Source organism: Manacus vitellinus, unplaced genomic scaffold, assembly GCF_001715985.3.
Source record: "Manacus vitellinus isolate BGI_N305 unplaced genomic scaffold, ASM171598v3 scaffold_5_pilon, whole genome shotgun sequence".
Lineage (NCBI taxonomy): Eukaryota > Metazoa > Chordata > Aves > Passeriformes > Pipridae > Manacus > Manacus vitellinus.
The window spans coordinates 6,222,311-6,236,163 of NW_021940682.1; the positions used below are offsets into that span (position 1 = coordinate 6,222,311).

Genomic DNA, 13,853 nt, shown 5'->3' on the forward strand with positions numbered 1-13,853 from the left:
TGCTACCACAAGATTTTAGCTAGTAGTATTTTGATAGAGATGAGGGTTTAAAAGGCCATCTAATTTTTCCTATTATTCCTCTAACTGAAGATAATCATCATGGCTAGGCTTCGCAAACGAAGATTTGGGAAAGGCTCTATCCACATTTGTTACAAGCACGCTGGTGGCTAAGTATACTGGTGAAAACAGAAGTGACTAGCATCTTGGAGTGACAGGGTAACAAATTAAAACAGCTTCTCAAAATTTCTAAAAGCCACGAGTTTCAATTTTGTTATGTTCAATGGTTGTCAGCAAGCCTGAAACAGAAAGGCCTGAATGAAAGAAAAAGCAGCAGCAGCAGAGGTCTGATATCCCTTCAGGGACACAGAGATACAAGTATATCATGACCCTACAGGACACATCTTTGAGGTCATGTCTGTCAGATTTAATAAAGAAGCTGGCACAAGCCTGTGGGGATGTTTGGTCTTTTTTGTGGTGTTTGAAGTCTCAGAACGGAGTTTGGAACCAGCTCAGTGGCATGCCTTGAGACCTAAAGAGAAAGGAGCAGAAGCACAGCTTTTTCTGACAGAGAGAGATACTTACAGGAATACCCTTGTATTTGCACTGATAAGCCACAGAGTTCCTGAAGAAAAGTACCTATTTAATCAGCTCTACCTGAGCAGAAAGTCCAGCATATCTTCCTTCTACCTCCCTGCAGAAGCTCTGATGAGCAGACTATTATGATCCTCTGTAGTGCTCCTCCTTAAATGTTCATGATTCAAGCACCTAACAGCAGAGAATAAGCTTTCCCACAGGTATGTTACAGAGAAAAAGAATCATCCAGTCTGAAACAGGAGGTCACATGCATACCCACAGACCACCTTTGTTGGGACAGTCTGACTTTGTTCTTTGCTGTATAGTTTGCCCAACCAGACACTTGGACACACATTGCAGGTCTAATGAGCCACTGCCTACAGTGTGTGCACTATAGGACTTTAAAGCATTAAATGTCAACATAGAGAGTCTCAAAGGGATATCTCAAAGTCCATCCTGCATTTCATTAATTCTTAGAAAACCATATATTCTTTCATCTGATAGTCAAGTTCAAGGTCACACTCGGGAGGATGAAACTATCATAAACTGAATTACATGTTTGAAAATGCATTTCCTTGTCTTCAAGCTTGGAGCAGAAGAGCTGCCACAGGAGGTAAATCTACTTCACCGATGAGGAAACAGGGAATAGAAAGAAAACAATCTTTAAAGTACAAACACCAAACTTCAGAAGTTATGAATACTAAACCAACACTGCTATTGTAGTAACTATGATCACTATTAAATTCAAAGAACTGAGTTATAAATTTTATTTGCAGCCCCTCTCTCCTGCCACACAGTGCTTCTTATCAATAAGCATCAGATATTTATTTTGATTTCTAAGCTTTTTGAAAAGCAGAGGACATTTATTTCCTGTGGAGAAACGCAATGTTTCTTATCCAAAAGTACAGGAGCATTTGGAATCTTCCCAAATTCTAGCTAAACAAGTCAGCACAGCCACCAAAGAAAAAATAAATCTGTGTTCTTCCTTTATCGCAGGTCAATTATCACATAGCACATGGGGAGCTGCCAAAAACACTGCTATGTTCAGAAACTAAAACTTGCATTTTATTTGCCTGCAGCTGCGTTGCACAAAGAAGGGAGTGTTAACCCCCCTCCCCAAGACAAAACATGACCTATCCCAAAAGCACAGGGTGATTGATTCACTGCTTGCTTTATTTTTTTTCTTTCAGGGTACTGTTACTTATCTTGTGTCCCAAATGCTACTTCTATAAAATGCTTTGATTGCAATGTATTGATTTTTTTTCCTCATTACTCTTCATCCTTGTCTACTAGCACAGATAGACAGATGGGGTAAAGAGAGTAAAAAAGCACCATTTAAGGTTTTTCAGGTTCAGATTTCAAATTTGCCCAGCATGGTCCCTGTTTTATTATCAGAGACACTTTCCCCTTGCCTTGAGTTCTAACAACTTAAAATGAGATTTTATGCAAGATTTATTTTCAATGAAATGAGAAAAAAAATTAATCCTGAAGCTCCATGAAACTAAGTTTTTGCATTAAATTTTCAGACATAAAGCCAAAGTCTCCAAATTTCTAGCATTTGCCCTACTTCTATTGTATAAAATAAAGGTGCTATCAAGCAGCATCACTGTATGAGCTTAGAACTGGAAAGATTCCAGAATTTAAAATGGGAAGCATGTGGTTTCCTCAGCAACCTGGAAAATGTATTTTGGTGCCTACTGGGTATTAGTAATGATGCCAATTGTAATGTTAATTTTTCAGATCTTTGTTGTTCATAATCTTCTTCTGTGTCTTTTAACTGTTCTCTAATCAGCCAGTAAACTGTCATGACATTCTTCATCTTGATTTTTGAATGACCTAAAAGTATGCTTTCTAGTTCACCACCTTTAATCAATACAATGAAAATAATGCTTCATAAAACAAACCACGCAGTGGCCTCTGTCAATGAATCCAAACAGAGACCCAACAGTAAAGGGTGCATTTTAAAACATTTGTGTTTCAACAACAGAATATTTTAGCAACTTAGGATAGCACTTAGGATAGTTTTGGGCACCACACCAAAAAATTCCTTGTCAGTATCATCAGAATAGGTGATTCCATATCTAAAAGAGTCACAGAAAATAAAAAAATATATGAGGTCCAAATACCCAATTGACTATGGTTACATCACTAGTACAGCCAACCTCTCTAAATTTCAAAAGAAGTAAACAGCTTCTAAATGGGTAAGTTTTGCAAGCTAATGATTTTTTAATAAATTATTTTCTTTTCAAATCTTTACCATTTTAGCTTTTGCTAGAAATTTTCTTTTTACTTAGCATTGAAAAAAAAATATTAGTGTGCAAAATTTAGTTGATTAGAATTGAACTTCAAAAATACCCTCCAATGTGAGTACCTGCTGAGGGAAGAGTATGTGGTAAAAACTGATTGAATAGTATCTACTAATCCAATTCTTAATTTTTATAAATTCCTTCAACATGCCAACACCTGTCCCCTGTTCCTTCTCATAACTGCTGATTCCAAATATCCATAGAGAAATATTACTTAACACTATAAAAAAAAAGTGGTTTTTGTACCACAAGCCTTCCACAGTCCTTCACTGTATTCAATTAAAATGCCTGAGTACCATTTAAATCATGTGGATTAACTTAAAACAAACATTTACTATCAGATAACTAAGACAGTAAAAAAACCTCAAATAAACTATCTATGATGTCTGTGACCTCTGAAGATACTTTAAACTGTACCTTCAGTTCTTCAACTGGAATATACAGGTTAAAACCTGATCTGTCTGAACATACCAGCTTATAATCAGAGGGAGGAATAAAAACTATCATGCATGGAGGTAAAAGTTTAAAGACTGCATATTTTTTTAATGACAATAAAATTCTGAACTGTCCCAGAAGGTCTGAAAGACAGCACTTGGATAAAGTAGAAAACAAGCTGTGCACTTTAATAAGAAAATGCACTCTAGAAATGCAAAGAAAGAAAAAGTAAATCACTGTTTACAAGCATTAAGAGAAAAAAAATTACATGAGAGGAACTAGAGACTTCTAAAGTTGCAGACAAGGGGCAGAATTAGCTATCTGTGAAGTCAAAAAATGGCAGGCATATATACCAGATAAAAATGAGACTTCATCATTTTTCCCTAGCACGTGAAACATTTTATGCAAATTCTCATAACTTCCACAATAATATGTATCAAAAAATCAGATCAGTCCTTCCTTAGGTGTTGTCTCAAGCTCTGCTTTTCTGTGGAAAAATGCTAAAGAGAACAAGAAAAATGCAAAGCCCTGCTTATTTAAGTAAAAAGAAATTCCATATTGCACCACTAACCTCCAGAATTGTCAGCTGGATTCTTCACTAGGTTTGTTAGTCATAGAAACTGAAAAATTAATCTTTGAATTTACAACCCTCACAATTTAACTGTTCATGTCAAAGGAAATGCTTCCAGCAACTTCGAGGCTAAAGCCCATTCAAATCTCTGTGATTCTAGTTAGCAGCAGGAAACACATATTTTTTTACAGACAGGTTTTATGGTTTTTATATGGAACAGGTTGCCCAGAGAAGCTGTGGATGTCCCATCCCTGGAAGTGTTCAATGCCAAGCTGGGTGGGGCTTTGAGCAACCTCGTCAAGTGGAAGGTTCCCCACCCGCAGCAGCAGGATTGGAACTAGATGATCTTTAAGGTCCCTTCTAATGCAAAGCATTCTATGATGGTTTGATTCTATGGTTTTGAGTGAGGGTTTTTTTGTTTAAGAAGCACAGAGAAAGATTTACAAAACACCACAAATTGCAATTTATTATGGCAGTGTTATCCTCAGCTGAGCTGTCTAGAAGACCAGGATCTGAAACCTTTACATCTAGAAGCCTGGGTCCTTACTTTCCAGCCTGAAGAGACCAGGTACTTATACCTGGAAGCAGCAACAAACAAACCTCAAAAAACAGGCCAGATGCAAGAAGATACAAGATGAAACTGTCTTAATATGCATTACAGTGGTCTCAAAAAAACTAGTATTAAAAAAAGGGTAAAAAGAGAATCTTTAGCACTGCCTATAAATGATCTAATGAAAGGTCATTCTCAAGTGTCAAGTAAAGCGAGTAAGAAATCGTGTGAAAAAACAGTGTAAGAGTAAATGGAAGTAAAACACCCTCACTGACATTTAACATTTACGCAAATGTCAGATTCCTCACTTCCTGGTTAAACGTTCAGCTGGGATCTCAATCTATGTTTGGCGTGTGCATGGCCAATTTTGAAAACAAAGAGAAAGTACAGCACAAAAATCAGAAATCTGTAAGTGTTTCTAAAAAGATGAACAGTCAAAAAAATGAGCCCATGAAGACTGGGAATTAGGGCTCTGCTCTAGAATTATTAATGACTTATTTATGGCTTAAGTCCATGCCTGGACTTTCATTCCCACACGACGTTTGCTGTAACAGACCTGAACATGACCTAAACCCTCATGATTCATGGTTATGTACAAGAAGAAAAGGCATTGGCCAGGAGTCAGAAATTAATCAATATTCTGAACTATTAATATCATGAGAATTCCACAGAATTGTTTAAAGGTCTAGGGAAAAAAATAAAACAAAAACCACTCCTATTTACAGCCTAATACATTTAATAAAAGCTCTAAAAGCAGCTTCTCTAAAGATATAGAGAAAAAAATATTCTTTAAAATTTATTGTGATACATGCATTTCCCTCTTTTTACCACACGTGGCAGAAAATTGGGATATATTGTGTGCAATTTGCCAACAATCATCTATAACGATGTTCACTGCCCCAGGACTCAATGCCCTTTGGGAAACCTCTCTAATTGCTCTGACAGGGTCTACTTCTCCTTACCCAGACCTCCCCCATTTCACTGATAAGGTCTCCATTTTCTTATCCAGAAAGATATGAAGGATAGTCTGAACCCTGATTATCCTATTCTAGCAGTTCCCATAAAATATTAAGTATGATAAAACAACATTTCTAATGAAAGTTATACAAAGTTCTTCCTGAACTTTCCTCAGTAAGTTACAGAGAAACCATCCTAATTGCTTCTACTGATACATCATCTCCTCACTCATTTAGTCACATACTGAAGTTATAGTCAGCCAGTGCTCTGTGCTTCAAACCAGTGTAGCTTTGGTAAGGTGGTGGGTGTGAAAAGATTGATTTTTCAGATGATGTGCCCTCACACAGATACATCAGTCATTGTTAATAAATAGCCCAATGGAAGCAGAAGCAGCACACACAACCACCGAAAGGCAACAACCTCTGCTTTGAAGTCTTTCTATTTTCTTATCAAAATTTCAAACTGAAATTCATCATTCACCAGATTCCCATTACACGAATGGACTCAATATCCGAAATGTAAATTCTAGCACAGACTTTTTGACAGACTTGGAAATGGAGATGCATCAGAGGTGTGTATCTGACGTAGACCTCTACATTCTTACCTTCTTCTGAAGAACATTAACTTTGCGTTCCTTCACCTCTAACATGTCCTTGAGGTCATGGATCTCTCCTGCTTGAGTCCCCTTCTCCTCTGCCATCTCCTGAATCTGCTTTGTCTTCTTATTTAGCATAGTCTCCTTCTCTTCCAGACGTAATCGTAATGCATCCACCTAGATTTGGAAATGCAGAAACAGGGTTTGTTTAGCACTGAAGAAGAGAAATTTTAGAAAAGTAAAACCACACTTCCACAGGGGAAGTATTACAAACAGATTCAGAAATCTAACACCCCTTTAAGGATTCAACATATATAAGATTGTGATAAAACAGTTATCACAAGTGGCAGGAGACCAAACAGTAAAAATAAACAACTGTTTTATTTCCAAACTATACAAGACTAATGCTCCTTCTTGGAAAATCTCATATTGTACTTCTCACATATCTCACCCTTGTAACATACAAGTCTGGAATTTTTTTCCCTCAAAGTAGAAGCCAACACAATGTGTTGTTGAGAAGTTCTCTCGTACGTAGGGAAACTGAGCCTTTTATTTGAAACATCACTAATACTCAGAGATTTAAATATTGACTCTTAGTAACAAATAGTCACTTTATATTCTAGGTTTTATCAGAATACTAGCTGAGCCTGGAGGTAAAGAAAGCAGAGTTCTTTGCAGCAACTACAGATCAAAACATGGGAAGAGGTTACCTTAGGATGGCTAAGAATATTTTGGGTTAAAAAGCAACATAATAGTTTATATGCAACATGCCTTTTCCACAGGATGCAGTCTTATATTAGAGATAAAATGGAACAAATGACACAGTACAGGATATTGTGGGTGCAATTTGAACACGTAAACACATTTAGAGCTTCCACGGCCTCAGTAAATTTAGAAACACACTGGGAATTCTACAGTATCCTCAAACTTCAAAACTGCATGTTCAACAGCTTTTGCTTTTCCTTCTTCATTTCTCTTACACAAACGAAACACCTCACAAGACAAAGCAAATGGGAGAAGGAATCAGAGCTATCTGAATATAAATTTGATGAGAAGAATAAGGTCACCACAGAGCACAGACTAATCTCAAAGACCATTGTGGAATACGAAATCCAACACCACCAACCTGCTCAAGACACCAAAAGAAACCCACTGACCCCTATCCACTCAACATTCAGACAGAGCTCAAATCTGCCAGCTTGGCTGCTAATCTTATTTGACAGTATCAGATTTGGTTCCTGTTAGCTGAATCCATTACAGGACATCAGTCACACAGAGTAAACACGGTGATCAATGAATTCCTTGGTCCTTCTGCACAGCATGGACTAGCAGAGACACAAAGTGAAAAGATGACTTTGACAACTCCAGCTAAGGAAAGAATTTAGGAAGTCACTATGCCTATGGTATTTTGAGCAACATTTAGTTTCAGTGTGTTATTCTAATTCCATTTTATTTTGATTTGTTAATGGAAAAGTTGCCTCTAAGGCTCTGCATTTACAGTATGTTACACACCCACAGAATCCTTTGCTGTTTTGTCTGACTCCTTTCACATAGAGAAATAAGCACTTGCCAACAGGGAAAAGGACTGCCCTGCTCTCCCCATCAGCGCTGCAATCCCGCTGCCACCTCTACGTCTGGAGCCTTCTCACTTACACATACATTATTAAAATCACATTTCTGACCTTTCACCCAACAAGTGGGGCAGGGAGTATAATCTGCAGGGATATTAGACTACCAGCTATACCCAAATATGATTTATGGGACAGCTAGTGTTTGCAATGAAAAGTTTAGCAGGTGGATCAGGCTTTGTCTTCTTTCTAAAAACACGCAATTTCATAGATTGATTACGTTATGTTCTTCTCTGGACATCTCTGATATTAAAGCTAAGAGTCACTTTTACTAATTCTTGAAGGGAAACTGAAAATCTCCCTCAAAAGAAAATCCACATACTCTCTACAGTTGTGTTGCAAAATATTTGAGACAGTCCAGATGCCTACAGTACAGTATAAAGTGAAAAGAGAACATCTGCAAATAGAAATTTATCCACAGAATGCTTTCCATTTTCTGATTGATTATTCTCTTTGAACTCTATATTAGCTTATGGTTTGGGGTAAATTACATTCCTGGTTTTATTTGTGTGAGGTCCTTGCCTAGGAAACCATAGAAAACACTTTCACGAGGTATTTTCAAAGGCTGGCAGGACACACAATGATCACCTTAGCACCATTCCTGGTAGAACACTGCACTTGTTTATTCATGTCAGCTCAGTTTATGTATGGCATCCTCCCACAGTGACAAGAATTGAGGTCTGTGGGAGTCAGGTGATGCCAACTTCAACAGAGCCAGTTTAAGATCTTCTCTGTACATGGAAACAACCAGGCAAACAGCTACTGAGGTGTGACGCCCCTTGTCCTGACTTCTGTGTCTTGGATGGTGTTGTCTTAACCCTGGGTTAACCTAACTGCTTCCACAGTAATAGACTGTCATGTCTTTAATTATGCATGGCAAGCAAAATCTTACAGTACAGCTCAGGCAACTGCTAGTCCTTCGTGTAACAATGGGCTTGTTAATTTGACCTGCACACATCATCCAATTGCCCATGAAACTTTAGCAAAACAAGCACATTGGTTGCCACCTTAACACGACAGCCTTCCTAGGTACAGGGGCTTCTCTTCAGCTGGGTACCACACACTAGACTTGAATTTTTTCACTGTAAGAACAATATAAGAAAAGCTGTGTTGGGAACCATTGATCTGTCTTCACAGGATTTTCTAGCAGCAACAAATAATACTCTCTGACTCCGTTCTTAATATGTATAGCCACACATTAAACATGTAGAAGTCCAAACTTCTGAGAAAATCTAGTACATTAGTAGCTTTAATGACTACCAGAACACAATAAATAATATTTACTATAAATTTAATCTTAAACCTTTTTTAGAATCTTGATTGTGTAGTTACAGTCTTAGCTTTCAGAATATTCCCAAACTATAGGGAAATCACTTAAATTTTCAGAAGTCCACAGTGAATTTCAGAACTGAGTCAGGAGTTTGAGTCAATAGGACTTAGGTTGCATACTTTTTTTTCCCTGGATTTTAACATCATCCCCACTGTACAGTAGCAATCAGGTTATGACGCTGCTGATTCTCACTTGGGGAAAAAATCCCAGTGTGTTGTCTTTTCCTGCATGATTCCTTCTCATCTACCTGTCACCTGTTCAAACCATGGTTGAACTATCAGTTTAGACAGTGAACTAAACTATACTTAATTCAGAGGTTTCAATCTCCCCTATGCTCTATCCAAGCCCAAATTTCTCTGTAACAGCAAAATTCAAAATTCTAATTCTCTGTTGGTATGACTACAGGCAGTAAAGGCAGAAAAATGAACAGATGGAATACCAATCTTGAAATGTGTGTTTAGAGCTTGCAAAGGTTTCTAACAGAAGCCAGTCACTTTTTAGAGCAGAGGTTAAGTAATTCTATGTCAGCACTCAGAATTCAAAGATAATTGAGAAATGTACAGAGACATGAAATTATATTTGGTATGTGTGTGTGAGTTGCTTTTCACCTACAGTAGCTATTCTTATGTGAATTCTCCAAGTATGAGTATATTTTAAAAAGGATCACTTTTGTGACATTTCGTTACTAACTTGCAAACATATCATGTAAATACAAAAAAAAAAGAGTTAAGCCTTTTTACTGATAGCATAGTCTGTAATTAAGACTTTAAAGCTATGTTTATTGACTGATTTTGAATGCAGTGGTAGTTCACAGGACTTAATTTAATTCTCTATTTTTGACATTGATCTTTCTTATTAATTATGTTAAAGTTGACTCTTTACCTCCTTACCCAGACTGCAGCAATACCAAGTATGGTCTGTAGAAGTGAGTGAATTCTTTATGAACACCCAGCTCCAGTTACACCTGGACAACTTAGCAGGATTACATGACCATGTCACGGGGCAGAGGAGCACACACCTGGCTTTGTGCAGAGCTTGTTTGGTTCTTGCTGGGGTTATAAACTCAATGCAGGACAGATATACTGATCCTAGGGCCTGCTCAGGTCAGAAATCAGTTCAAATGCTCTTCCACAACCTTTGGCACAAGATATTAAATGCCTAAACACAGCAAACTCAGTTCTGTGAGCTGACCTTCATGTTTGCAGGTGTCAGGTCTTCATGTAGCTGCTGCTAATAAGTCTTGTTAGAGACACTCAGCTCCCATTTGCACATTCCTCACTAAACGTAATCCACTCCCTAACTGTCTCTGATTTGGGAGACACTGCTATAGTTTCAAAACACCACTATAAGCCCTAATAAAGAAAGATCCTTAAAAAAAAAATTATGTTCTACTGAGATATTCAGAGCAAATAAAAACTTACAGAGGACTAGATTCATTTTTCTACTGAATATTCATATGAATTTACCATAGGAACAGACCAATTACAGAACCATGCCAGCTTGGGTAGTATGCAAAAATAAAGGGGAATGTTCTCACTGGTTAATGTAACCTCCCACTGAAGCCACATACCTTCATACCTTCTGGCACTGACCTAAGCTGAAGGGCTTACTAGGTAAAACAAACTTTATATGGATAAAGCCTTAATTCCAAAATAAATACTGACTTATTTTCTGTTTTGTTTACAAAATGACTGTACAATTTTAGAGCTATTTTTAAAGGTTTCTTCACAAATCAAAAAGTTAACCACAATATCCTCTCCACCCAATAGCCCTCAAGATAAACACCCCACAAACAGCTACCTGTTGTTTGTAGTTCTAGGGTGGCAGGTGGCAAATCCATTTTTGAGATATTATATCAACATTTACCCCCACTTACAAGCAGGTTTCTTTAACAGAAGATTAAATAAAGGTTATGAAGATATTCTCTTTTAAAATGTTTATTTAAATATGACTTGAAAATATCAATCCCCTATGAAGATGCCTGCCGGTATATGTCAGAAACTGCACCTCTCTTCCTCCTCACAACTCTCTCTAGGTGTCTTGAGAGAAGCTAGTTATGTTTTTAACCAGTGCTGTCAACAAGTGAGCCCAAGCAGGATCTCACATTCCTATCCCATTCCCAGTGACAATGCTTGTATAGAAAGGAATCTTTTCCTTTAAAAAGGATGCAATGACAAACATCTCAACACTGTATATTTACAACACATTTCAACCTTATATGTGAGAGAATCACTTGCAAAGACAGATGATGATTTAATGGTTGAGCTTTCTGAGAAGAACACCAACAAGGATGAAAAAGATAAGACTATCTTTCAAAAAATGTAAATATCTTCTTGGTACTACATAAAAATTCTTAGAAACATAACTAACCATTCTAAATACCTACTCTGATACAATGGAATAGCCAGTTTATCAAACACTTTGTACATATTAAGTTCATACCAGTCTGCTAGATCTTACTGTGGAGAACATGCTGGACTATTCAATCCATTAAATCTATGATAAAAACATCATTCTAAACCAGTATTGTTAATCTTTTAGCTACAGCAGCTCCTTACTGAAAGACAGACAGACAGACAGCAAATCATCTTTCACTGTAACTGCAGATGTTACATTTTACTTACAATATCTGAGAGCAAATTATGTGAACAACCTAAAAGCAGTAAGCAGAAAAATCTCTCACTCTTTTCCCCCCATCCCACTCCCTTCAGCCACTTTTCATTAGTAAAAAAAGTTTGCACATTTTGAAGGAAGAATCCAATTTGGTTTTGAATTGTGGTGCTATATGAGAACCTCATTTGGAAGCACCCAGTGCAGAATGAATATTTTCAATGATTATTTTGTAATATTACAAGTTAGACAGTAATTTTCTACATTAAAAAAGTAATTTGGTCTTCAGCTAAAATAAAAGCAAAATGTTCTGAATACCTGTCAAGAGTATCTATCAACGGTATATAACCAAGTCTTTTTGTTTTTAAATATTCTGTTTAAATTTTGTACATTTTGAGTAAATATGTTTAAGTACATTAACAGCTGAAATTATGACCCTCTACTGAAGTCTTTTAGCTTGCTAATAAAGGGTATTTGTTCAAGAACTTATCTCTCATGGCCAGAAAAGTACTGGTATTTCTTATTTAAAAGTAAGAAGAGAAATGTGTTTCTAGCTTTGTAGGTTTTCACAATACTGCACAATGATTTAACATAACTATATTCTCTTCAATCACTGTTATGGTTTAAACCTGCAATTTACCTCTGAAAATGTTTATTTACATAATACCCATTTTCAATGATATTTTGAAATGTAATTTTTTTATATTTTTTTTTAACAGACATGTATGAATCTAGGGTACATTCCTGAACTAGCAAAAAGGAAAGAACAAATTTAATAAAAGGTTTATGATTGTAAACTAGTACATTTTCACAGTTATACCCACTAATGCAATTTCAACTTTGACATAAATCTGAGTATAACCAGAAAAGCCATCTTAGAATATCAAAAGATATTTACTATGTAACTTGATTTCTGCATGTCAACAAGGCCACATGCACTCACAGATTCACTGATTTTGGTTAAAGAAAAGCTACACGAGGGTAAGAAGTTCAGATCAATTCTCTTACACTCTTAAAATTTGGAACTTTCCTCCCAGCATTACCCATAAATTTTCTGCATGCATATTTCACAGCTCCGTTGGCTTTCTCCTGTTTTAGCTGTAAGGACACCTAGTTTTTGATGCATCACTGCCATCTTTTGGACTTCCACTAATACTACAATTCTCCAAGTCAGGGATTGTAATGCTGTCTGCATTCATCATTTCATGCTTGCCCTTCAAGAGTGTCCAGAAGCAATACCTTTATGCCCCATTTCGCATCTGTTTGATGTTCAGATACACACTTGGGTCTTACACAATGTGGGAATTTATGAAGCACTTGTTACTGAAACACAGTTTAGAAAATATCTTTCTTTTCTCTTGGAATGTGCACCATAGAACATGAAAGCCCATATTTTAGGTGTGAGCACAGTCTTACATGCAAGAGTTCCTGTCCATGCTGACAGTACTAGTGAAGCCTCTGCAAGGTGTGTGCTACTGGAATGCTCTTTCTTTTTCTGCTCTCTTTTAGCTACAAGGTCATTGAAAACAAATCCCCCCAGCAACTCCCAGCTCAGCTGAGCACCCATACACACATATTTGTCTTCGATAGAGAATCAAACATATAATCAAAGATACAAAGTGCTCAGAGCAAGCAGTACTGAAAGGCGGAGGGATTGTATAACCTAAGTAAAAATTAAACAAAATAATGCTTTTTATCTCTGAAAAGTCAGTAGCTAGAGTTGCCCATTTCACCTCTGTCTGCAGGATGGCAGCCCTTTGTTCTTTAGCTGTAAGAGACTCTTTCAGAACCTCGATATGCTGCTTGCTGTCAGAGAACTGATTTGTGAGGGTCTCCAGCTTTGTCTGCAAGGCCAGCAACTCGGTGTCTTTGCGTGACAGCTCCTGTTTCACCTGACCAATCTGAAAAAGAAAGAAAAGAGGGGCAAAGGAAGAAATAATTTATATCTTCCTTTACAAAAATGACTATAAATACACACAGCTACCAACAAACAGTATGATACTCTCCACTTATCCCACGGAATTGTGAATGTAAGGCCAGTAAAAATTTGTGTCATGAGCAAAGGATACAAGGAAAAAGATGGGGGAGCAATAGCATCAATTTTTTCAAGAGAGGTTCTTTTTAACAGAGGCAATCTGTTCTTATTCATCTTCCAAAGGACTGACCAAAACCAGATACTTAGCAGGGATAAAGTTTTAATGAAGATGAAGCAGAACCACAAGAAGAACCCCTCTCAGAAGCATGATGTTTGCTTTGAAATGTCAAATCAGAAAGTTTCCCTCCATCTCTCCACCTATC

General features: G+C 37.1%; 1 protein-coding gene across 11 annotated transcripts in view; it reads right to left on the minus strand.

The window, feature by feature from the left end:
- The window catches only part of ERC1 (ELKS/RAB6-interacting/CAST family member 1), a 273,196-nt gene that overhangs the window by 187,557 nt on the left and 71,786 nt on the right, over positions 1–13,853 (minus strand). For all 11 annotated transcript variants that reach the window (XM_018080448.2, XM_018080447.2, XM_018080446.2 and 8 more), the window contains 2 exons: positions 13,289–13,456; positions 5,997–6,164 (listed from right to left, as the gene is read on the minus strand). In XM_018080448.2, coding sequence (XP_017935937.1) covers positions 5,997–6,164; positions 13,289–13,456 — 336 coding nt within the window. The remainder of the gene's footprint in view (positions 1–5,996; positions 6,165–13,288; positions 13,457–13,853) is intronic.